At 39.6% G+C, this 27309-nt stretch overlaps 1 protein-coding gene across 8 annotated transcripts in view; it reads left to right on the top strand.

The window, feature by feature from the left end:
• Window positions 1-25177, top strand: part of CPNE4 (copine 4) — a 268973-nt gene extending 243796 nt beyond the window's left edge. For all 8 annotated transcript variants that reach the window (XM_021388897.1, XM_021388896.1, XM_021388898.1 and 5 more), the window contains 5 exons: window positions 771-825; window positions 10692-10743; window positions 16270-16403; window positions 18593-18829; window positions 24561-25177. In XM_021388897.1, coding sequence (XP_021244572.1) covers window positions 771-825; window positions 10692-10743; window positions 16270-16403; window positions 18593-18829; window positions 24561-24692 — 610 coding nt within the window. In that variant the 3' untranslated portion in view covers window positions 24693-25177. The remainder of the gene's footprint in view (window positions 1-770; window positions 826-10691; window positions 10744-16269; window positions 16404-18592; window positions 18830-24560) is intronic.

The following is a 27309-nucleotide window of genomic DNA, read 5'->3' as shown; positions in this document are numbered from 1 at the left end:
TGAATCAGGATTTTTGTCTCTGCAGATCTGTTTGAGGTGGAACAACCTCAGCATAGTGTTTGAAGGCAAATTCACCATGCCGCAGCATTTGCTAGGTTACCAGTTAGTATATAACTAATTAAAATAATTTCAGGTTTTAGTGAGAGTAGTAGTGATGCACATGATACAGGTGGAAAGCCTTACAGAACCAGCAGGTTTCTGGGGGTGAATTTTTTTATATTTTAGGAAGTCTGTTTTGCACATAGACAACAGTAAGAATCCACATTTGCAAACACTTGTAATTACAGAGTCATCTCTTCACTAAACTCATTTTCTGAGCTGGGGGAGCATATCCACATTTATATGAAATCAATCTGTCTGTTTTCACAGGCTGTTAGATAGCTCCCCCTCACACTGCAGCCAGATTGTGAAAAGAAGAGGTGATGTGGACCTACAATTGCACTTGTGGGAGAAGTGCAAGATATCATAGAACCATAGAATCATATCTCTATAAGATATCTCGATTCTTTGGTATTCTCCAGTTTCTTTTAACTTCCAGAATACTAAATGTTCACTTGAAAAATGTCCAATATCATTTCTCCATCTGGTCAGCATAAAGCCCTCCTTCTCTAATACCTTACCATCCCATTCCGCTATGTTACACTCTTGACCTAAAAGCCTTTTCTGTGTGCTCCTTTGCATTTTTGATGAATGCTTACAGGGGAGTAAATGTTTATTGTTGCAAAATGCATTTATTTGTGAGAACTCTTCTTTTCTTTGTTCTTTTCCAGTGACAAAATGTTCCCAGCCTTTGGATTTGGAGCAAGGATACCCCCAGAATACAAAGTAGGTGAATATGAGAAACTTTCTCATTTCCTTCATTTACAGGGCATAAAATAAGGGAGAAGAGGGAGAAGTGCAGGTTGAAGGCTGGGGAAGCAGTTCCTACTGTGTTGTCTCTCATCTGGTTTTCTCATCCAGTAATACCTCACTGAAACCAGAAATCAAAATTAAACTTAAAAGAAGTGTGTTATACCCAAAATATTTAATGATATTAGCAAAACTTTGTTAATGGATGTTAGCCTAGTAAGAGGACTGAATGTTTGAACAGCACTCAGCAAGCATATTCTGAAGCTTTGTGAGCTTTGCTTTGACAGAACTTATTTTTGTAAGATGGAATTCCATGAGTGGCCTAGTGCCTGTGCTTTATGTTGAAGAGATTGAACATCTTCCTGTAAAAACAGACCTCAGAAGACTTTTGCTCTGTGGCAAATTTCCGTTTTGTAGTGGACATCTTCATTACCAGGAAGAGAAATAGAAGAGCATATTCATACTAAAAAGAAGTCGTGTTTTTAAACAAAGCAGATCAAAACAAAATGAGAGTGATCTAGAGGGATGGTGCAACTAATTGTGGGCGGCATAAATATGCAGCTTGGTAGTGTTGGAGTGAAAAAAGTGGAGTTAAAAAAGGATCATCCAACAGAAAAAAAGCCTAAGGAGAAACAGGCAGAAGTTCAAACCCTGTGTTGAATATGCAGAGATAGAATAGGCAGAATAGTGGTTCTGCACAAGTAAGTAACCAAAGACTGGCTGGGGATTCTGCAGTTCAGATACTAACTGCAAAAAAAAGCAGAACTGGACTTCTGATGATGCAGACTTCATCCAGTATTCCCAAGTCTCATACTCCGAGTTACTTCTTTCAGCTGTGGCTGCGCCAGGGAGGTGAACACTAGCTGAGTGAGAATAATTCTCTGCAGAGACAGATTGTATGTTATTTAGTGTTACAAAGCATGAATCAGCAGGAGGAAAAAAAAATGTACATATGTGTCCTCATGGCTTGTAGATCTGATATCTGCATGAAATTCCAGTAGTGATGTACAGCAAATTTGATAGGTGTCTGGCAAACGGGTGTCTAAGGTAAGTCAACATAGGTTTAAATAGCTTCTAAGGTAAAAATCACTGTTACGGAAAAGTGGACTGTGTCTGACAAAGTGTTTTGCTGTGCCTTGTTCCTTTAAAAGTAACACCAGCGTTAGTGCTTTCCAAAAATCAGAGACGGGAGACAGTTTCCAGAACATTGATACAGATTTGAATGTGGTTTATGCACAGAGAACATCTGCATCTGTTGCATATCTGTTCCAACTGTAGCAGGTGATAACCACCTGTGCTATACAAGGGGGAGTGTTTTGGAAAATAAGAGTGCTTAGCAGCTTCTTCCACCAGACAGATTAGTAAAACGCAAGGACTACTTCTCAAGTGCCCATTGCTTAGCCACAAATATGTACATCTCTACCTGTGATTGTATGGCAATGCTCACTGAATGAGCTGATCTATACTCAGAGCCAGAGTGCCCTCTTGCACCCACTCTTGACCATTCCTGATAACACCATGTACTACTGTGATTGTCCTAAACAAAGGTACTAGCCTGGTGGTGAGACAGAGGCTGGTTGTTCCACCAGCTGTGAGGTGACCATCATTGCATGAGGGAGAACTTGGAATTCTTGCAGCTGCTGAAAGCCATACTTGCTTGAAGTGCTGCTTGAAGAACAATGTTTCTGTGCCAGCTGAAGTATTTTCACTGGTTTGCTGGTGGTGGCTGTGGAGTAAAATTCACAGCTTTTTTCTTAACCGATAATAATCAGATTGTGTCATTAAAATGCTGTGTCATATGAGCATAATGGCAACATACTGACTTTGTCAGACCCAATCAACAGTCCCTTCGCTCGATTGTGAGAGCATTTCAGGTGCCAGATGAAAGACGCGTTTCTGGCTAGAAAGTGATTTCAGGGGTACTTTGTAAACAAATATTCCTACAATCACCATCACCAACTGATCTAATGCTTGGGCAGAACTAGTGTTGAGATAGTTTATCTGATAAATACTCTTAAGAAAGTGACAGACTTGGACAACTTAATAGCCCAAATCTGCATACAAGGGTCTTGCATGATAACATGATCTGACCTGACAAGTCTGCGTGTTACTGACCCCTTAGAGCAGGAAATTGGATGAATCGGGATCTTCACATTTTGCAAAGTTCACAAAACATAGTGGTAAGCTTAAGATGGAACTACTTGCTTTTGAATTACTTGCGTGTGAGTAAACAAGTCCAAAAGTATGTGGAGATATAAGCGAGGGTCGGAATAACATCTTTAGTCTCCACCATGGAAAATTGTCACAGAAAATGACAAAGAAAAAATGTTCCGACATCAGCTTACTAATTTAATAAAACTTTTAAGAAGAGAAGAACCACATTGCAGAGGGACTAGCCCGTCTGTGCAACAGATGGGGACAAGTAATTAACTGGGTGTCTATCATGGGCACATCCAACTGGGACTGGATTAGGAATTCGCAGTCATTTGTGCTACTGTTCAGTCCCTCCTTGTAACACTCTGCATAGTCCATTCAAATATCTGCATTCTTACATAAACGGTAACCTTTAGTCCTTTCGAGTCCTTGGTTGGCTTTGGCTGCACTTCTAAATTGAAAGATAAGCCTTCTAAGAGAGTGAGAAGTCCGCCTCAAAATGATGTATTAATAAATCAAGACCAATAATCCTAAAAATCCTTCAGTAATTTAGTCTGCACTGGTATCATAAATTTAATTCAAAGCCAACAATGATTAGTGTTTTACATGGAATATAGCCAAGATGCATAGGAAACAGTGAGGAAATGGATATAATTAAACATAACAAAGAAGAAACAAGAGTGCTCACACCTTGTTTACTGCAACTTCTTATCTTCTGCAAAAATATAGTAACACTAAAGACACCATGCAGCAGTGTGGATCTCAGGCTATTCAAATGTCCTTTTGGTATTTCTGGTCAAAATTATCACAAGTCAGACATATCTTACATTAAAGGACAGCAGTGTCAGAACTGTGATAAATCACATCTTCAAATCTAGACTGAATCATTATGAGAAAGTCTAAATTTTGTCCCCATCATGTGGATAAATCAGCTTTTCATTTTCATTTAGAGTGCCTGCTTTCAAGCCTCCAGACTTAATTAGATAATCTAACCTGCATATAGCACATTGGTCTCTGCACACCAGCAGCTGCTTTTATTTCTTCCAGTAGATGACAAATTGCTAGGCCTGTGGAAGAAATGACTCCCACTGCCTAGGGTTTCTGAGTAACCATGAGAACCTCCATATAACAGTAAAAGAACAGTAAAAACAAAGCAGCTTCCATAGAAGTCTAAATGAAAGCTGACCAATCTATGCATGGCAGTAACACAGTGATGAGAGGAAGGCAGCCTGATAAAAGTCACCAAAGTAAGTGGATGTAGTGGATTCAGATCTAATTTACATCATGCTCAGTTACAAGTTCTAGGAAGATGGGGACTGTAACTCACTGTTCAACATAAACCAAAGGTAATGAGTCTCCACTGTGCTGCTTAGGAGCAGCTGAAGGCCACTACTTTCAGGTTGAGCATAAGTTCTACATTTATTTGCCAAAATTTCTTTGGTGCACTAGATGACATGGGAAACAGCTGTCCATTTTGTGGTGTCACGTCAAACCAGTGCCTCAGTTTCTTATTCTCTGGGGCTACTGCCATTAGCCTGGGACGGATGCTGGAGGGTAGCATCCACCTGTCCACCTAGTGAGATTCCATTTCCTCACATCCTTTTATATCTTACAATAAGTGCAATGTTTACTATGCCAAGCGTTATTACCCATAGAAAAATACACCTCTCTTTTCGTTAACACTTCAGAACAGTAACAGCATCCACCTTTGCAGGCTTCTTGTGAATTTCCTCAGGGTGAACCCCTTTAAAAACATATTTTATATATACTTTCTGCAGGATTTTTATTTCAAGAGCACACAGTTATGTTACAATGATTTTATTTTCCCTCATTTCAGCTCCAAATGAAACACATCAGATGTCAGCAGAAAAAAACAAGTTTCTTAGTGATATAAAGAGTCTGTGGTAGTGAAGGAAGCAAGACATGCCATATAGAACATTCCTCATCAGTCTAGAGGTATTTCATCTAGTATTCAGCAATATGATCTTTTTTCCCTAAGACCTGACAATTACATCGGCCTACTCCTTGATATAAGTAAACCTCTAAGAACAATATTCCACCCCAAGTTTCTAACACACCAAACTTGCAGGACATGAATGCTATTCTACAGCATTGTCTTTAACTCATCACTTTTTTTTTTTTCTGAGAAGTTTGATGTAAAGTGAAGAGGTGGCTGATAAATGGACTCTGACAGTGCTGCAGAAGGTCACAGTGAAGAGGAGGGAAGCAAGCTGAACCACACACGCTAATTTCCTAGCAGGAAGAACTCAAAGCAGCTGAGAAACCATACAGAGGCACAAAACTTACAGTTAATATGAAATATATATCTTAGAACTATGTTGGCCCCATGACAGGTGTGTATTGTCAAGGATGAAGTGTCCTTTCCTAAAGAATTGAAGGCTATTAGGTCAATAATTAAGAAACAACTTAGTGTTTGTTTTAAGACACTTCTGCTTATTTTTGCATTTTTAATGAAAGTTCCATTCACTGTTTATACGGGGAAGATCCACTGGAAAGAACTTCACTGCAGTTACAAAAACACTACAGTCCTTATCTTACCCTAACCTGCTTTGTTTGGTTTGCTGCACAGGTAAGGTATTTGAAAAGTGCTGTGTGTTCTTTGTGGGTTCCATGTTTTCCAGGAGACTGAGGGCAAAAATATGTGCAAAACTTAAAAAAAAAAAAAGATAGATTAGTAAAAGGATGTGTAACAGGCCAATGAAAAAAACAGAATTCATCACCTTCTCCATGGGACCTGGATTTAGGTATGGAAGCTGAGCAACATGCTTAAGAATCATGTACAAAGCCAAATAAATTGGCAAGCGTTGCCAAGCAGAAATGTCTACGCTGTGGTCTTAGCCAGAGACACAAGCTGTCCAGCTACCAAACCATTTGATTAATGAACATTCAGAAAATAATAGCTTTTGAGCAATAGTTCTTTAAATTTGTTAGTGTCTTAAGCTTTTGCAAAATATGCAGGCATTCAGTATTTAATTCAAGGACTGGCAGTGGCTTAATAGTTTTCAATTTACTCACAGATAAGTGTTCAACATTTATTCGAATGAATAAGAAAGCGTTTGTGAACGTGACTGAATTTGTCAGGTTGTTAGTCAGGTAGTCTCAGTATCATCACCATAGAGGTTGCTGGAAAGTTTGGAAAGTTTGAACTCCTTGGGACAGGGAGGTAAATTTAAAAGGGTTTAACAACCTTGGGGAAAAAAAAGAAAAAAAGATTACCAATTTTCAAAAGAATTGAGGAATCCAATTTCAACATTTGCAAAATCAATGATAAACATCTGATTTCTGAGTCAAAGCAGCTTTTTGCTTCAAAAACGGAAGTTCAGGTAGAGTAAAAAGGATTTAAGAAAATGTGGAGGCTAAAATAGAACAACACATTTTGATACAACTTAAAATGTCTTTGTATAAGGCAATTTATCTTATGACTTTTGTGGTTTTATTATTTGTCACATTCTAAGGCGGGATTTTTTTGGTATTTTGAGATTTGTTTATGAAAGTGAACTTCCTTACATCTCACATGAAGGAAATAAGTTTCTTGCTATGTTAAATCTAGATGACTTTTCTACTAAACTTCTCTTATACATGTGGAAGTATGTCTATGACTCTTGCAAGATTCCATCTCATGGACACCATCACACTAGTGGACAACTGCCTTTCTGTGTGCTTGTCTTTGCTTATGTACAGGCAATGGAAGCATTGTATAGTGGTAAAAACAAATTGTGCTATAGTGTGCCTCAGCAAAAATATTTTAGACTGTTTATTTAGTTGATGTATCCACAGAAGTGCTGTTGTTGTAATGGACATGATGGTGTACTTACAGATATTTAGAGCTACTCTACATATTTCTCTTGTTAAAAACCTTGAAGAAATTACCTGAGAAAAAATTTGTTCCTGGTACAGGAAGTTCCTGGAAAGCTGTGTTTTAATTATCCCACATCTATGAGGTGTCTGCTAAATAATTTATCTGGAATCCTGTAGAGAGAACAGATTAATACATAGCCAAGTGTAAGTAGGCTCCTTCATTGGAGGCTTTGAGTGGTGGTCTGTGCAGCATGGTAGTACCAGGCTGGTCATACTTAATCACCTCTGTACTCCTGAATTCCTCTCTCCATTCCTTTTATGGATTGATTTTAAGAGAGCAGGAGGGCTGGACAGAGGGTCAGCTAATCACCTGAAACTTAATCCAAGATGTGTGACACATTAGTTCTACAGGGACATTCCTTATTGTGAGGCCAAATTCCACCGCAAACAAGGCCTGCAATTCTTTCCAAGGTTCTCTGTGCCATGTACTGACATAAAGCAGTCATTCTATGTTTGTATGACGTGAAGTATTCCATATTTTCCTGCCTCTTAAACTTGACCGTCGTACAAATGACCTTAATAGATTATATAAACAAGCTTGCTTCTGAACAGCCAGGTGTCTTGTTATGTTTCCCCCGAGGATTTACCTGTCTTTAGCATTTTTTATATTCACTCTCTTCCTCCTTTCTCCATTAGCATATCAGTTCTGGGAGTGCATAAGGGCTGTGTCATTCAGTGTCAGAAATATACCATTTAGTATGCTGACTTTGGGCTGTCTGACATCAGTATGGTTTGCCTTTCATCCTCAAAAGCCCTTGCATGTTCAACTGAATTTTAAATGAAGGGGGAGAATGAGTTCTGGACATTTGGAGAAACTGCTTTAAAAAGATCTGCTATTGGTTTGCATTGAGTAATGATTTCCTGTTTGTGAACCATCACTGAGCTGTGCAGTGAGCTTCTCTCTTTTACATTATTCTTACATCTTGTTTACATTTTCAGATCTTTTTAAGACAGCATAGGAAACAACCAAATCATTCTTTATTCACTGTGTTTCCTGTCCCAACTTTAGGGTAAATTGTATCATTGGTCTTAGTGAACGAAGGTGACAGTGTATGAGGTCCACTTGCTTTTGGAGAATAGCAGCCATTGCTCAGACAGTATTATTTCTTGGATCGTTTTGCACACTTTCTAGACCAGTGCTTTCTTACTGGCCCAGACTGTTGCCTGTGTTCCTTAAATAATAGCCTGGGTGCCATAGCTATGAACCAGATAAATTGTTTGTATAGTGTGATGCTGAAACTGTATAGCAACGAAAGCATCTAGCCCATGCTTGCATAGTGTGAATTAAATAATGTATTTATAGCTCTGGAAAATAATTGTGGTGTTCCTTTTGCTGTAATTTCACATGCATTAGGAACAAAGAAATAAAATCTCTGAAGAGGCACAGCATTGGAAGGATAAGCCTGCAATACATACATGTGCATCACCACTCTTCTTACTATTGAGATGCAGGTAATATAAAATACAGAAAGCCTAAAGGAAAAAGAAGGGCTATTGAACAACAGAAAAATCATCTGTGAGTGAAAACTCACACAGCCATTCTTGACAGCTGCAATTACCTTTGGCCTGCAGCTGGTCATGAGACTGGCAGATACCAGCTGGGCAAATCGTGCTGGGAGACATACAAGAACAGCCAGACAGAAGCGCTCTGGAGCACCTCTGAAGCATATCTGACAGCTCTGCTCTTCTGTGCCTTCTCAGTGAGGAGCATGCATAGTGGCTTTCTGCATTATCTTCTGTGGCCAAGAAGCCTGAATGGTCCATTTAAAACCCTTTGAAAGATACAACTGATGCTTGGTGTAGACATAACAAGTTCCTGATTAGGGCTGAGCTGGCTGAAGACTCTTCAGTGAGTTCTTGCTTCAGTCCTTGAATTTTCTCCTATCATGGTAGAGGTCCCACTTTATTTAACCGTTTAATAAGTAATGGTGAGCATCATCATGGTGAGCAAGACCAGCATATGATAGGAAAATTTTATTTCTCTTTGAGAAACTCTGTGGCTGCAATTGCAATAGGCTGCAAAAGCCTATAGAGAAGCTTCTGCATAACCGCGTATTTGGTATCTTTCTTAGTCGGTAAACAAATCCACTTGTGGTTGAATTATGACTTTCACAGAGAACTCTAGCAGGATTGTAAATGAATTTCTGAAATTGATAATGAAGCTTAGTTCTGTTAGTGCATCTTCTGTTGTGTACTCTTTAAGAGCTACGTTCAGGACAAAAATTTTAGTGATGATAAAGCTTCTTGTTAGTTCCAGCTGGAGAGACAACACTTGACTCATTTGACATTGCACACTGGGGAAAATTAAACTTATTTAAGTTAGCTGGATCTAAGGAATCCTATCAAACAACATAGGAAGGAGTGGGTACAGTTGATGTGTGCTGTGTGTAGCATCTATTCACTGACTAATTTCTGTGCTATCTGTATCATATAAATGGAAGTCATCTAAACTAGCAAATAAAACAGTGGCATCCAACAAATAAATCTCTCTGCAAGTAATCCAAGTTCCACTGAACAGGAAGGAAACAGGTTGCTTTCCGTATGCCTAAGATTGCTGGCACTTCTGAATGTCCTGCAGATATCTAGAAGTCTTAAAGGTATGTAATTGTGTTAGGCATATAAATGCCCCCTTTACTCTGGAATGCTGTACCTGAGCTCAAATTAAAATTATGCAAATTGCCTGCCTACATCTCAGCCATGTGCACTTTTTGCAAACCAAAATATATATATATGTTGTGTTTTGAGACAAAAGTTGGGCTTTATTCCAGACAATTGAAGGTAACAGGAGAATTAAGAGACTGAGCTTCAGAGCTGAAGAGATCATGAGAAATCAAGCTTCAGTCAACAAGGAATGGTGCAAAAAGGAATCTAGGGAGCAAAGCAGAAAAGAGCAAACCAGAAAACCAGAAATTAGCATCTGAGGAAAGTTTCAGTCCCAGTACATTTGCATTGTGGTTGCTGGTATGTAATTGACAGACATACAGGAAGCCTGGAAACTGAGACTTACATTGTATTGCATTATTTGTGCATTCAGAAGTCTTGTGTTATTTTCCCAAACCACTAAAGATAATGATATACTGTTCTATTAGAAAATCAGCAACATTTTTGTATTCACAGTCACTTATCTTAGAAAATAGCTCTGTGGTATCTCATTACAGACATATTTGAAGAGTGAGAAAGTGGGATGTTTATTAAATTTGAGGGGAAACATTTTCCTTATTTTTCTTACTGATTTCTCCTCAAACTACTCTAATTTCTTAACCAACTTAGACTCTTTACATTTCTTACATTATTATCTTACAGTGGGTCCAAGGGACTTCCTTAATCTATTTGGAGAATAAATTATTTTCTCAGTAATCCTCTGGCTTTCAAATGAGAAACTGTTCACACATGCATGGAAGATTCAGAAAAGGGCTGAGCTTGTGCAGTAACAGGACCTTCTGTAGTTCTCCTGCAATCTGAGATGTGGAACTAATGAGAGTTTGCATTTACATCCCTCCTCAGCAATAGGTACCTCTTCAGTGGCTGGCATTGGTAGCTCAACCCTGATGCCATATTGATGTGATTTCTTATGTGCTTGGGTATTTTTTCTTTGTGTTCTTATTTCCTGTTCTTTATTGTTGTTATTGACAAGTTTGATTCCAGTTGTGGTACTTTGTTGTCCAGCTGGGACTGTATTTCAGACTTAACACTGAAAGCTTGAAAGATGTCTGGTTTAATGCAGGAAGAAGTTAAAGAGTGTTTAACTGTGAGTCTTCTTTGAATAATTTTTCCAACTACAGTCTTCTCTTCTTTCCATTTACCTGCAGGTCTCTCATGATTTTGCAATCAATTTCAATGAAGACAACCCAGAATGTGCAGGTAACACATCAGGACAGACTTACTGCTATATTTCTGCTGTGATAAAATCTGCTTCTATTTTTTGTTGTATCCCCTGAATACTTTCCAAAGTGTTTCTTAAAGAAAACAGTTCTGAAACCTAACACGTCCAAAGCCCTAGGCTTAGCTGTAGGAACCTTAGCAAGTGCCACACGTGAATGTCCTAAAAGATAGGTGCCATTGAAAGTACACAGTGTTGAACGCTTAGCATTGCACATCCCTGAATCACCAAGCACAGCTGAAAACTAAAGCCATGTTTTCTGTTCATTTCGGATCTACAGCAACATAGTTTGTGCAGCATAGAGGGGCAGGACATGCGAAGGTAAGGCATGCTGTGTGCCTCTGTAGTCAGACTCCCTCTGTTTACAGCCAGTTGTTTGGCAAGACCTATCACAACAGTAGCCTGCTGCAAGTCAGCCTAGCCAGATCCAGCACCAGAGTCAGAGCAGCAGCTGAGGACGAGTGTGATATAAGGAAGCATGCTTTCATGACAGCAAACACAGTGGACAGCTGTTTTAACACAGCATAGGTGAGTAGTGTGTTCTAGCAATAATCACTAATCTTCAGTAGTCAGAGGCTAGATTAGTGTAGCAGATTTTGCTCTACATAATGTATTTTCAAATGAGGTCTGTGGTGACTGATGCTGTCTGTAGAACCTCCTACCATGATACTCACATTTTGTAAAAGGTGAGGAAAATAGGAAAGAAATCTCTAATTTTAAAAAATCTCTAAGTCTAACAAGTAATCTTAGGCTCGCACATGTTTGAAAGTCTTGGTCAGATGATTATTGCTGTCTAAAATGCACAAGTTTTTATTCTGCCTCATTCTTTGCTACCTTCGAAACACTGAAACAGGTGTTTCAAAATGCACTTCTCATTCAAATTTTCTAGCTGTTCCTTTCAACCCGTCTCAGACTTAGTAGTGGCTTTCTTTCTGGTATGGTCTGCAGAATATGTTCAGGATAAAGATTAAGATGCCAGGGAATATACTGAGGAAGAGAGGGCAAGCAGTTTGATGAAAAAAGACATTTAAAATTTTCAGTTTTCATGCATCTTAAATGAAAGACCACTCTTTTTGGTTCAGCAGGCATTCCTGCTTTTCAACACACTTGAATTTTGGGCCTACTCCAGCCTCTGTAGCTCAGGTGCTTGAAATGTAATTGGGCATTTTTATACAAACTCCTCCTCCTTTTCTGCCTCTGTTGAGTCCAAGTCTAATACTTTTATCATGCTGACATTGTTACATAATTATGTGCATTGAATGAATGGTGTTTATAGTATTTGAAAAGGCTGTCGCACCTATGTAGTGCCAGCAGCAGGCCAGAGATTGGACAGACAAACCACAGTTAAAGAACTTACTATTCATTCTGTGTGGGGAAGAGAAAATGCAGCAGTGAAAATGAGAGGAGATTAAAAAAAGGAAGAAGTTGCTCAGTGAACTTTGCCTAAGCTTTATGTAACTTACTGTTTGTTATGTATTCAATTGTTATTTGTGCTTTGAAGAGTCAGCTGCGAAGTTAATCCATCACCTAAAAGGTGTAGAGCTAATAAGCTGCAACAAGTTGATTGCAGCATGGAGGAAGGCCGGGGAGGAAAGTTTAGAGCATTCATACACACATGTACAAGATATAAAAGGCTCTTCTGTGTACCATTTAAAATAATATCCATCTGGATGAAAGCAAGAAAAGAAGACAGACCAGAAAGTATGTTGTTTAATCATCTGCTCCAGCTTGCTTATTATCTGCATGTAATGAATGCTTGATTAGTTCCTACAGCCAATTGTTCTGTGGTGTTTCTCTGACTTTTGTAGATGTCCACACTACATTTGGTGGCACAGGTTGCAGTAACACCAGCACATCATGTGGAGAGAGAATACTCTTTGGGCCAAGAGTGGGAGGGAGACAAAATGCTTAGTTACCATACTATTTTACCTTGTAATATTTAGCATACTTGCCATAAAAACACAGGAAAATTGCTGAAGAATATTTTGCTTTAGACCAAAAAACAGAGACTGGAACCAATATAAAGAGTATGTGTCTGCTTTGCTCTTGAGGAATGAAATCCCTTTCTTTGTGGGACTAGTGTCCTTTTAGTGACACATTGTAGGGTTAAGCATCACTGTGCATTGAAGAGGGATTGTGTTAAAATGTCAATCTTTAATGAGCAGAGGAATTATTAAAATAAGGATCAAGTGTTTCTTATTCCAGTAAATTCCTTATATCCTACCTGACTGAAAAAAAAATGTATATTTTTAATTCTACATGAGAGGAATTCTTTCCTGAGATTCAGTCTACCACTCCCCTGGGGGACCTTGACAGGCTTCAGAGGCAGGTTCGTGCAAATCTCATTAAGTCCAACTGCAAGGCCTGGGTTGGATCAATCCCAAACAGAAACGCAGTCTGGGCAGAGAATGGATTGACAGCAGGACTGAGGAGAAGGTTTTGGGAGTGTTGGTGAATGAGAAGCTCAATATAATCCAGAAATGCATGCGCAGCCCAGAAAGCCAACTGTATCCTGGGCTACATCAAAAGCAGTGTGACAGCAGGGGAAGGGAGGGGATTGTCCCCCTCTGCACTGCTCTCATAAGGCACCACCTACAGCACTATATTCAGCTCTGGCCCCCAGCATAAGGTCATAGATCTGTTAGAGCAGGTTCAGAGGAGGCCCATGAGGATGCTCAGAGGGCTGGAGCACCTCTGCTACAGAGATAGGCTGAGAGAGCTGGGCTTGTTCAGCCTGGAGAAGAAAAGATTCTGGGGAAACCTTATATCAGCCTTTCAGTACCCAAAGAGGATCTACAGGAAAGATGAGGAAGAGCTTTTTTCAAGAGTTTGTAGTGGTAGGACAAAGGATAATGACTTTTAGTTTAAAGAGAGGAGATTTAGGTTAGATATAAGGAAGAAATCCTTCACTCAGGGTGGTGAGGCACTGGCATAGGCTGCCCAGAGGAGCTGTGGATTTCCCCAGCCCTGGAAGTGTTCAAGACCAGGTTGGACGGGGCTTTGGGCAACCTAGTGGGAGGGATCCCTTCTGATGGCAGAGGGGCTGGAACTGGATGGTCTTTAGGGTCCCTTCTAACACAAGCCATTCTATGATTCTGTGAAAACCTATTAAGACTAATGAAAAGGCTTGTGCTTGCATAATAGCAAAGAGGGACATCCTGTGGTCAGCAGAACCTTCCTTATAGTTCATATACGGGTTGGAGAAAGCCCTACCTGGCTCTGCAAGTAACACACTCTGTGCATTACAGACTCTTCTGTAACTGCAGCATAGCTAGGTAATGCCCAGATAACATAAAACTCAGTACCCCTAATATTGAATCCAGAGTAACTGAAGCAGAACGGAGTTCAGCATAGGATAAATATTAAATCAGAGTCATGAGTGGATTTTGTAGCCCCCAACAAACCCACCTAATATCTGTAGAGACAAGGCTAGCACAGTAGGCCCATACAAGCTGCAGTAACTCTCTGGACTCATTTGTAGATATACCTGTACATTCCAAAGAAATGTATATTTTTAGTTTACTTGGTTATAAACTGAGAATATTTGATATGAAGATCAGTGCAAAATATGGATATTTGCACATTTCTTCCCCTATTATCATTTCTGTTCTGAAAAAAATAGTATTTATAGTTTTATGTTTAATTTATTTATAGTATTTACAGTATAATATGTTTATAGTCTTATATTTAATATTTAATTATTTGCATATAATCTTATCTCTTGTATTTATAGTCTTTATTATTTGAGGAAGAAAGTGACAGCATCTAATCTGAATGAATGCTTTTACACGTACATGCAGTCTTCTACACACATGTGCACATGCTTACACTGTATTTTATTAGAGCTATTGAAAGTGGATTCAGTTTAAAAAGGGGATGAATTGTGAAGAAAGATGCACCACTGGCTCTGCCTGAAATAAAAGGGTCCAAGAAAAATAAGCCACAAGGTAAACCACTTTCATATCCAGTTGGATTTTGATATACAAGGAAAGTAGAGATTTCTGAAAGATATTGAACTGAGACTGCATACAAAATATGTGTTTCTAGAACGTGTTTATTTCTAGGATGAAAGCAACTTCCTGACATGAACCACGCTAGATCCATTTGTACTACAGGGAATAAGCTTTATCTTATACTATTATAATGCATGAATTAAAAACACATTGTATCTTGCCAGCAACATAGAGAAGATTTATGAGGCCTTTGTGCAAGACCTGTAAGTATATATAATGAAATCTTAGTAGGTTTAAAATTGGGAGTTAACAAAGGACCCATTTTGCAATATGCAGTTTAGTCACTGGAATTACCAAGAGAAATTTTGTACCTTTACTCTACGTTTAAGCAATCATAGCTATAACTGGAGAGTTTTCTTTTATCTGTGAGCGCTGCAATGGAAGAATGTGTTTATAACTATCTACAAAGAGAGAAGATGGTGTTCCCCACCATTTCATCATAGGCAGTTCAGGTGTATCATTGTCAAGTAATTGCAGCTCCCTTTGATTTGTTAGTAATGGATCCACACTCATATATCCTGTAAACGACGGCTGAGTAAAATCTCACGAGTGAGCCAGTCTCAAAGCAAACTGAAACTGACTCAGGATCTTACTGAAGCCATTTCATTCTTCAGCATCCTTTACATAGCTCTTCAATCTGTCATTTTCTTTCCAACTTTAGACCTCTCATCCTTTAGGTCTGGTAAGCTGGAATTATGTCTTTGGAGGCTAATGCGCATCACTTCAAGAAATGCTTTTCTCAATGATTGAAAACTCCAATTCTCATTCTGTGATCTGTCAAGTGTGTCAGCAGAAGTCTGTTCTCCTTGGTCAAGCTATATAGCCTGAAATGAAAAAGCCATAAATAGCTAGTTCTCCGCCAGAACTTATTGACTAAAGCTGATTTTTCTTAGTCTGGAAAGCATCCTTCTATTTATTCCAAGATTTCACAGTTTTTTGTCACGGCTGAATTCAACCTGTGAGTAATTATGCAAATTCACCCTGAGAAACTGTTTTCCTAGCACAAGGGAGTTAGATATTTGCAAAAAAGTTTGAGTTCCTTGACAGCTCTAGATTGTAAGTGCAAAGGGTAGGTTTGTCGGTAACTACCATGATAGACAGAAATAAACATCTACCTGAAGAGGAGGAGAGAGAAGTGTTGAAAGGTTTTTAATTTGTGCCTACCCTTTTAGCTTGAATGTTAGCTGATGATCAGCAAGTAATCACTTGCACCTTGAAGTAAGAAGAATGAAACCTACGGCACTGCAAGCTAATACCTGGAAAACAGGCATTAAACACTGCTGGGAAAAGCATGGTATAATGAATTATCTATTACAAACTAGATTCAAGGCAGCTAGAGGCAGCTTCTCAAAAATTATCTCAAGTTGTTAGTGCTTGCAAATCGTGTGACATTTTGAATTTACTCCTTAAGAACCTGCCTTTTATTTACACTTTAAACAAGCACAATATTGGTGATGTGCTCACATTTGTTTTTTGTATACCTTTTCATGCCAGGAATACAAGGTGTTGTGGAGGCTTATCAGAGCTGCCTTCCGAAGCTGCAGCTGTATGGGCCAACAAACATTGCTCCCATCATCCAGAAGGTGGCAAAATCAGCATCGGAGGAGACCAACACCAAGGAAGCCTCGGTAAGGGCATGATGCTATGTTTGGCGTATTTCTTGCCCTGTCTTGTGGGCCAACAGAGCAGGATCTTTAACAATGCCCACCAGCTTTTATCTGCTGCCTTCACAGAAGTCACTTTGAGCCTATGGCAGCTGGAGCAGTGTATTTAACCTTTACATCTTTGATAGTCATGACTTTCAGTTCTTGCCCCACCTTTCTGTTTCCTGCTTCTAGAGCTCTACCACTGTAACACACCCACATCTTCACAGAGGAAATAGAAATGGGAGGACTAGGGTTACAAAAACACAGGGTTCAAGCCCTAACTCTTCCATTATACAAGTAGATGAGTTCGAATGTTTCTCTACACAGACTACCTATTTTCAAGTGTCTTGCAGAGAATGTACTAGGACTTTTTTTAGTCAGGTAGGTGTTTTGTTTTGTTTTTTTTTTTTCCCAACCATTACTCTGACTCAGTAATACAGTTTTCAATTTACTATTACTGACATGTAGTACTATGTGCCTTTTGGAAATCAGGAGACAAGTCTGTTAGCCTGCATCTGATACAAACACCATGACAGATTTATTGGGCTGAAAAACGTAAACATAGATGGTGTGCAACATACCTCTTCGAAATGCTTTAGGCTTACTTTTTTTTCCTGCTTTCCAGAATGGGAGAAAGGGAGAGTGAGAGAACGGGAGAAAGTATGTGAGCAAGTAGGTTTGAAACATCTACAAATGTAGAGCAGTGCTGTGGGAGTCAGGGATGTAACAGATAACTCATGTACCGCAGCAAGAAAAATGATCATGCATAGGAACGGAACAGAGATGTATATTGACATGCATCCCATCACCAGTCTTGGAGCTTTCCCTAAGCTTTCCTGTTAAGGCAGAATTTCCCAAACACTTGTGTTCATAGCTCTGGGCTCGTGATTGCCACTTCATTACAATTTGCAGTGTATTGATGCTATTTAGAGTCTCAGTCCTACAGTTGTGAATTGCTATATTTGAATTTCCATACCCAGCTAATCTTGAGGTGGCTCACGCTGTTCCCAGTGCTGTCTCTGAGCTATTATGTTGCATTTAATAAATTGTTTCATTTTTCTAAACCTAAGCTTCCCCGCTTTCTGTTTGTTTGAAAATCAAATTAATGTGTAGCATGATTCTTCAAGATGAAGTTACCTCTCTGTGTATTTTGTTTTACTCGTGGCAGGAGGTGATGAACAGAACTCTGTGTGAGTTTACATAGCTGTATATAAATAAACTGTAATGATGCTTTCTGTTGATACTGCTCGTGCAGAGTGACCAAATTCTGTGACCTGTTCATTTCTCTTATTAATGCACATTTGTTAAATGGCTCCAGCTGCCTAGCTATTCAGAAAGGACCCATGTGAGAGCTGCTTTTTCCCATTACCAAGTGAAGATGTAATAGTCTGTTTGATCCCAGTCCAGTGAGCCTTGGACTATTGGGAAAGAAATGACAAGCACAGAAAATTGCTTGCTCTCCTTTAGAGAATGAGAAAACCTCTCCTAAGGGCTGTATATAAAGTGCTTGAAAATGGATATTTTCCCTTCTGCACATGCCCTGCGTCTTCTCACAGGGACGTCATCGCTCTGCAGAATACAGGAGACCTGCCATGGTGGGGTGCTTCTCCCACAGGCACCAGTGGGTCACCCTCCAGTTTGCAGATGGCTGCACCCATCCCACTTGCCTGTTAGCAAACCTCCTCTGCAAAGTGCTGTCATAACCTCCCTGACACCTCTGCTACAAGCTCGTAACACTTCAATACCCCATTCCTCTCTGCCTCCCACTGGTTCCCAAGGGGAAAAAAGTAATCAGAAACTGTCAGCAGAAGTGACTGTGCAGCAGATGGAAAATAAGGCTGGTGAGGATATCAGAACTCTTCCAGACTTCCCAGCCAAAGTCCTCCTCTCTCTGCCCTAGCAGCTAGAACCCCCCTTTTCTGCACTGTGCATCCCTTGGCTCCCTCCAGCTCCTGGAACTGATGTGAACTACAGCCAAGCTGCAGCAGAGGAGAAATTAGTAGCTGATGAGGTTTGGATGGGAAAATGCACGTAACATTTGAGTCACTATAATGGCTCTTTTCTCTTTTAAAAAGGTCTGTGACTGACAATTATCAGAAAGATTTTTATACGAAAAAAAAGGGCTTTGAAAGATGAACTAATGATTTTTACTTTCTGTCCAACAACTTCAGCAATATTTCATCTTGCTCATTCTCACGGATGGCGTCATCACAGACATGGCTGACACCAGGGAGGCCATTGTCCATGCCTCTCACCTTCCCATGTCAGTCATCATCGTCGGGGTGGGAAATGCTGATTTTAGTGACATGCAGATGCTGGATGGCGATGACGGGATCCTGAGGTCTCCCAAGGGCGAGCCTGTGCTTCGAGACATTGTCCAGTTTGTGCCATTTAGGAACTTCAAACATGTAAGCTGACTTTTCCATCCATTCTGCTGAAGGGTGAATATATAAACATATAGTGAGTGGTCACAGGGGCTAGAACTAACGTTGGATGAAAATACAGTATATAAAGTATACAGTAAGTCAATGGCATTGTTATGTCAGAAATGAAAACAAAACAAAAACACATACAGAATGAAATGTTCTTCATCAGTGACATGGTGAATGTTGGGAAAGAAGAGAGGAGGGAAAATCCTTGTGTTTCTTGTGGTGCCGGTCCTTATGTCCACTTCCCCCCTGATTTTAATTTGGTTTCTCTCCCTGTCTTATCTTCCCTGATAGCTCTTTTCCATTCTCTTTTTACGTGTTCTGTTAGGGCTATTGTTTTGCATTCCCACATATGTACATCGTGCCTTCATTTCCACAGAGAGATGAAACAGCTGCGAATTTGCGCTCAGTGGTTTCCACCAGGAGGCTGCTTACTTATTGATATTCAGATCCCTATATTCTCAAAGACAAAACTATCCACCCAGAGCATCCTGGTTGCCTGCAGACCTTTCCCCAAGTTCTGTACAAGAATGCAGGCAAGAAAGTGCTGTTACTAAGAGTACCCTGTGCCTTCAGCCGGCTGTTCCCACGTAGCCCAGTGTGGTGTAGGAGACACACTGGAGGAGAAGTGACAGACCAAGCACTGACTTGCCAAATTTGAAGTACTCCTTTGGCCATGTACTTTCCTCCTCAATCACCTGACGACATTGCAGCATCTGTCCCGGGGGCATTTTCAGCACCTGGGTGGAGGCAGTGTTCGCCCACAGAAGCTTTTCCCCCAAAAGACAGTTTTTTCAGGGTCCTTTTCCTCTGTATGGCATGGAATGGAGACAGTTCATCAGTGATGCTGGTTCCATTCCTTACCCCTCTGTTTTTCCATGTTTCTCTCCCCTTCCTCTCCTCATTCCTTCTGTGATATTTAAGCATTTTCCGTTACTGTTTTTTTCTTGCCCTAGTGTCTAGAAAGGATATCCTCGGTATTGGATTAGAAAATTCCCTTAGCCTACAGTGTACCTGTTTCACTTTCATCATGAAAGAGGCCTTCCCAAGCAGCTCTCATTCTCTTAGTTCTGGGTTTGTCATGCAAATGTTTTCAGTTCTGGGTCGGTTTTGGTCTGCATATGGGTTTACACTGCTTACATTTCTTTAGTTTTTCTGGTCTTTTTGATACCACAGGACGTTTTTTTATTTTTGCCAATCCCCAAATACCTTTATTTCATTGTTCTCTTCTAAGAGTTGTTCCTTTTTCTCCCTTCAAAATAATTTTTTTCCATATTTGACATAGCTCTAGACACACCCTTCTTACTGTCACAAAATCTGCTGAGGAATAAGTGAGACTTGTTCCCTTTTTCCCTTCACCGTTATGTAAAGAATGTATCCTCGTATGATGGAAACCTCAACTCGTGCTATTAGACCACACTAAACAGCTGTAGGTTTGCCTCTGAACTGTAGATACATACATTTTGTGTTGACAGTGCTGCTCAGCCACCTATTAAGTATCTGCTAGCACAAAGTACGAGCGTGACCTGCTCACAGCTCACAATTCTCCTTCATCAGATAATCGCAAGTGTGTGGTGCTGCACCAGTCTATTGTGAAAGTGTCAGGAGGCAAGTTATTTATGGACTGGTGCTAGACCTGCTTTCAATTAGCAGAAACATGTTTCTGCAAGGAACTGGCAAAGTGAGCTGCATTTGTTAAATTTAGTTTCACTTTGTGACTTTATAACAAAGTTGATATCATCCTTGATTGGATAAATTAACACTGACAGTTGCAGTTCTGATTGGGCACTGAATATTTTGTGCCTTGTGTTAACTTTTCAGTGATTCTACGTGTGATTTTAATTGCAAGCATTGGTCAAATGACAAGTGTATCTTATTTTGAGCAGTATTGGGAAAGGATAGCAATCTTAAAAAATCATTGCTCTTGTTCAATAGAGATATTTTTCTCCTCCTTTCTCTCAGTAATGGAGATAATACAGATTTAGAGATAGATAATGTGTTTTCTATATCACAAATGCCAATATATCTTATACAACTTGATATTTAATCTGTTTATCATAATCTTTCAGCATTTCAACAAATGTCGGTGTAATGGATGAGTGCCCATAACAACAGCCACTTCTGCTTGAATCTCTTTGTTGTGAAAGTATCCCAGATAATATCTCCCTGGACAAACTGACATTCACAGTTATCTTTCTTACTTATCCTCAGCACAAACTAAAGGCCATGCCTGTTGTATCAACTAGTGGAATAATTTTTGATAATAGAAATGACTGCGATGTTTTGAATTCTTTTTTCCCACAGAAAAATGCAGATTTAACACAAAATTGGGGAGATTTTTGTCAGATCACTTCTGATCACATTCAAGAATTACCATAAATCAGCACATTACATTTTACAGCTTTAGGTAAAAGATGTATTTAATTAAAAATCACATCTCTTTTGTCAATTTTTGTCTACTTTTTACCTTGTGTTTAGTTTTGCTACTTTGTATGGTCAACTCTTAAGTAGGGAAATGAAAAAGATGAAAGATTTCATTAGAAAGACTTCATATCAAGTTTTATAAGGTTTATAGATTTTTCCACTAAGTAAAATATTTATTTATGCCTAAATCCATATTGCCTGTACTACTGACGGAAGGAGGGATGTTGTGGGATGTTACTTGTGAGCAATCATTTTTTGTTGTGATGGAATAGCAAACCAAAACTCATTTTGAGTCAAACCAAACAATATTTTTTTCATTACTTCAATTCTCAGGTCAGCCTCCAACTCAGAACCTCCTATCTATTGAAAGAGATGAAAAATAACGTACCCAAAAGCTGCCTCTGTGAGAAAATCGAAATGAAGGAGAAGGAAGTTCTAAAAATAACCTACAGATAGAATCCCTCTTATTTGATAAGTTTGACTTTAGGGAAGGTTCTGATCTTTCACAGCACTCATACATACATTTAACTCGGTTAGTTACAGTTATTCACATATCTCAAACTTCATACCTCCATTCGGTGTTGTACTGGCTCGGGACTGGAGATAGAAAGTTTTATTATTAGGGTTTAATCTTCTCCTACATGATGTCCTGTATCAAGAGTACTTCAGTAAAGCATTAATCACAATTGTATTGATTCCTGGCAAATCTGTAGTTGCAGCTCCAACTCAATCCATTCACGATACTTTATGAGCTGATTTTTCTGCATTTAAAAACTGTGCACAATTCAGATGCAGCAAGTAGATGGTATCGCACTCTGTGTTGTGTTTAATTACAAAGCCTAACGACTGTAATTTAATAACACCTATCACAAATGAGTGGGGAAAGCATAGTTCTTCAGAACTGCAAAGAGCAATGTTGTGTACTATGCATTGTAATTAAATATTAAGCATGGTAAAGCTGTAGAATGGAATCAGCAGTCATTTGTAATATATACCAATTATCATCAGAGGGGATTATTTTTTTCCTGCTGGCTGATCCAATTGTTGTGTATTAGCCATCAGTTGAGAACTATTCATCTTGAGGTGTTTCTTGCTAGGTTGCTCTTCAAGCATAGCATTTAAACAGTGGTGAAAATGTTACAGCAGAACATTCATGTACCATCTGTGTTAAGAGCCCAGTGAAGGTAACTTAAACAGCACTGTTGAACTGGGCTGGTTTTCAGCTTGGAAGCTGTTGGGTCTGTTTCTTCTTCTACAAAAGTGCTGCACTGCACCATCTAGAAGAGAGAGTGCTTCACCACACAACAGTACTTAATGTACAGGTGGCCTGAACTGACAGGAAATCACCCTTCACCCTGCTTGAGGATGCTCCCTAGTAAAAAGAGTTCCAGGACCAATAGGCATCACCACCATGCTGAGGCAGCAATACAGGACAACGTATGTGAGGCACAGGTAGCCCATTAGCCTGTGGGCATAGCAGGCATAATAGCTTAAACCTCAGTGAAAGAATCGTCACTTCTTGTGCACACTGGGTGAGAGGTACAGGCACTAGAGGGAAAAGGAGCATCAGGTGGATGATGCAGAGATGAGCATTGATGCAAAGTTCGGGCATGTGGACTATGCATGTGATCCAGAGAAGCTGGTGGCAAGTGTCCCTGCCCAGGATCTTTAGGAACAGAGCAGGGGGAGTTTCCTGATTGCTGGGCCTTGTGCTTGTAGTGCTGGCCCCTCTAGTGTAGCTTCCTCTACTCCCCATTTACCCTTTATGTAGGGTTGTATTTCTAGTAAATGGTACTAAGGCAAGTTAAGATACATACAGCGTTACCACACTGGGAGAGAGATTTAAAAAGCAACAATTCTCAGTAGTAACATAGAAATGAGCTATTCGCCTGACTCCAAAGATTATTTTCTGCTGATTTCAGTGAGAACAGATTTAGACAAGAACAGGGCAACTGTGAAAAACCATGCATTTCACTGTGAAAGATTAAAATAAACAGGTCCTTTTGCATTCTAACACCTGGGAACAGCTGCTGTGCTGTCGCACAAGGCATGGGTTCTGCTTTGCCAGTTTGTTTCTGCAGAATTGTTCCAGACTTTTGCCCACTCAGCTACTTTGGTATAAATGTCTCATTGTGGAAATACTGTTTCATTTTATTCATTGTTAATCACATGAGTGACTCAAAGTACCAGAACGCAAAGGACAAAAATAGTTTTATTTCTACTTTTGCTAGCATTGTCTTTGTATTTGTAGTACTATAATACTTGACAGTAGAATTTATAGTACCCGTGGGCTTTGGGTTAGCATGCCTGGGAATAATTTACTGTTATATCCTATGTAAGCCTAAATGTAAGAGTGAAAGAATAAGGATCCAACCTCACGAAAGAGAGCCAAGGCGATAAGTCAGTCAATACAACTGCTTTGTGAAAAGCCAGCTGAAAGTGTACAGACAGGGAGGAGGGACGTGTTCATTCATTTGAGAAATAGTGCTTGGTGTGCAGAAAAAATGCGGTCCAGCCACATGCTGAGGAGTTCCCCTGGATCAGCTGAGCTGCAGTGTGTTGTACTTGGAGATAAGTACAGCAGTTTAAACCTCTCAGACTGAAGTTTAAGCGTCTGCATTTTTTGAGGTGGGCTCAGAGGTAACAGAGTCAGGTAGGCTGACTCACAGGATCTGGAGTCAGCTTTTATGCAAATACTTAGCAAATCCAAAACACGGGGCAGAAGGGTGTTTTTGGTTTGCATTGGGCTACAGGACCCCAGTTCTATCAGTGATGGATACAGGGTTTCAAGACCAATGACAGTGGTCTTCAAAACCAATGACAATGATTTAATTCCAATTAAAAAAAAAAAAACATTTTTATTTGAATTAAAAACTTCCCCAGCCATTATAACACCTTAAGATCAGAGTGGTGATGAAGGCCTCCCATTACAGGGGTGTCCACTCATGTTCAGCGTGAAGTTCTGCGGGGTCCCTCAGTGAGTACTGGTGAATGCAGAGTTTGCAGAGCTTTTCATCATGACATGGTGCTGTCTGAGTGCAGTGAAGTTCGGGACAACAGTTGCCCCAGCCCTGGACTTAGGAGAGTCCAAATGGATCTGAAAACACACAGAGCACTTTTGGCTTTAGCACACTTCTAGAAGCCTTGTGTATATGCCCAGATTGGCCTACAAAATGAGTTTCATAGTGCCACTCTGTACCATACTGTGGCTTCAATGCCTCTAAAACCCATGGCACTTCTAGCACAGAGACAGGTTAACCTTTGTGTTTTCTACCATTTCCTGCAGGCCTCCCCAGCTGCTCTAGCAAAAAGCGTTTTGGCTGAAGTTCCAAACCAAGTCGTGGACTATTACAATGGCAAAGGGATAAAACCAAAATGTGTGTCAGAGTACGAGTCTTCCAGGACACTAGCTCCATGAACCTGCCTGCACTCTTTTACAAAATTAAAAAAAAAGAGAGAGAAATGCTACTGTCTACAACTACTGTACTTAAAAATGAAACAAACAAAAAGAATAGCACGTTTTGGTGATTTTTAACTAAAATAACCTTTTTTTTTGTTTTTGTTTTTTGCATGTGTAGCCCAAAGGCTTAAATCTGTTAAGCGGTTGTATTGTTGAAAACTTTTTATGAGGAAAAAACATCCAGAAAAAAAAAAAAGCGAACTCTTTACATTACAGCATGTCACCTTGAAATAAAAAGTTATCTGTATCTGTTTTTTATACAGGTTTGTTGAAATTTTGCTAAATTTCTTATCTTTACACTATAAAGCATTTTGAAATATTTACTGAGAGTCGATAGCCAAAATGTGTTTGGTTTAATCTGCTATGAACTGAGAGATTTTTCAAAATGGCAGATGCATGAACTGTATTTTGCATGTTTAAAATAAAAACAACACAGTTTTGCAGTTGTTGTCTTTATTTCTCTCACTGCCTGCTTTCAACTTCTACATTCCAAGAAAGGGGTAATCCATTATTTCAAGAGATATCTAGTCCTGAGCATGGGCATTTCTAACATTACCAGTTCGTAACATGGGTACCCAAACGCTCCCACTCAGTCTGTGGCCTGAGCAGCAATTTTTCAAAAGCCTGACACATCCATACAGAGCGTTCAGACCATAGCTGTGAACAGATCTGGCTTGGAGGGCATGATGCATCAGGACTGCATGACTTAAAATATGCCCATGTAATCCAAACGATCTGGCTGGCTTTCCAGTGCCAGTTGGTTTTGGCTACCCAGATTTAGAATCTATTATGTTTGGGAATTGTTGTCTTGTTTCATTTTTGTTTTGTTTTGTTTTGTTTTTATTCTCACACCCAGTATCCAACTTCGTGTGACACATTTTCTAAAGGAAATCTTGCTTGTCCGGTTCTTGAGGCAACTAGAAATTGAAACTTCTCACACACAGCTTTTGTGTACGATAGGAGAACTGACTTTGTATCAAAAAAAAATATTCCAACCACCTTTTTTAAGAGAACAAACAGGAACACATTAGCAGTGGATTGATTTTTCTATTGAAATATTCAAGTGTATGTACCAATGAAGAAATTAGATCAGTATCATTCTTAGTGTTTGAAAAAGTTAAGGATAACGTTTGACCAAAAATAATTTTGTGTGGGATTGCCCGAAGGGCATAGCTTTGGATGAGCAGTACTCCTGTTGAAGTGAATATGTTCTTGCTGCCAGTTGCAGAAGAATCCATTTGGGGCCAGTGTTGAATATTCTGGAAAATCCCACCTGTAAGCAGGCTTCTTTGGTTTTAGAAGTTGGTATTTTTCAATGAGTTTGCAGATAGTGTAGAACTCGAATTCCCTTGTTCTCATTTAGAAGTAACTTCCATGAGATCGGCTTTGGCTGATGATTTTGTACCATAAAATGAAGGCCATGGGATGGCCAAGACACATGGGGCTGTCTTCCCAGCACATTCAGTTCTGCTCTGCTCTGGTCTAAGTCCCACAGTGCAATCTTTCACACTTCCTAGTAAAGATTTATTCAGGTGATCAGATACTGAACAGTAGCCAGTTTTACTTGGTCATATGTATAAATTGTGTGAATATGACCCAACTGATAGATCTCAAATCAGATCCACCCTTCCAAGTTATCTTATCTAAGACACATGTATCTTCTTATTCCCATTTCCCCCCTTTCTCCTTTTCTTCCCAATTCTCAGAAGGAGTATTTCTCTACTGTTAAAGCACATGACTGAAAAATCAATGGATCAATGTTCTTTGCTTCTCTGGAATATTATTTTGTAATCTTGGGCACGTTGTTTAACTTTCCTGCATCTCAGATTCTTTATCTGTAAAATGAAGATCACTGTTATGTATTCATGAACATCTCATAATAGTACTGGGAGGGGGGTTGTATTTGAAGCGTGTTTTGAGATCCTCAGAAGCACAATGGTGCTCTTGTAACATAAAGAATATTACTTTACCTGGCCATGGATTCAGAGATACAAAGGGGAGCTGAGGAGGGGCTAGGCCTTTTCTTTATTGTTTGCCAGACTGAAGGAAAGGAAAACAAAAGCTTTCAGCAAGAAAATACAGAAATCAGATAAGCTGTTCTGGTACATATGATCCTTCACTAAATGACTTGTGGAGAGTTCACAGTTGCATGGAATCAAGGACTTAGAGCTTCTCCTTAGCAGAGGTGTTGCAATGAGCTTCTATAATGCAGCATCACATAAAATGCAGCGATCACACGTTGTTTCAGTGGTTATTGTATGCTGAGCTATGTAACTCACCGGTCATTTTCATGTATGTAGATGGTCTACATAAGTGTCTGATGACAATTATACTTGCCACAGATCTTTCTGTTTACTTCACATAAGTGCTGTCTGCTTAAAACCAAAACATCACCAGTGGGGACAGAGATCCGCAGCTGTCCACTAGCCCCCAAGGTATTTGAAAGGACACCTCCACGATATTGAAAGCTCAGTTGGAAATCTCCCTCAATCTATATGAATTCCAGCAAGTCAAACAAGCACACATAATATTCATAGAATCAGAGAATGATTTGGGTTGGAAGGGACCTTAAAGT

Source organism: Numida meleagris, chromosome 2, assembly GCF_002078875.1.
Source record: "Numida meleagris isolate 19003 breed g44 Domestic line chromosome 2, NumMel1.0, whole genome shotgun sequence".
NCBI lineage: Eukaryota > Metazoa > Chordata > Aves > Galliformes > Numididae > Numida > Numida meleagris.
This window is presented reverse-complemented; position numbering and strand designations above follow the sequence as displayed.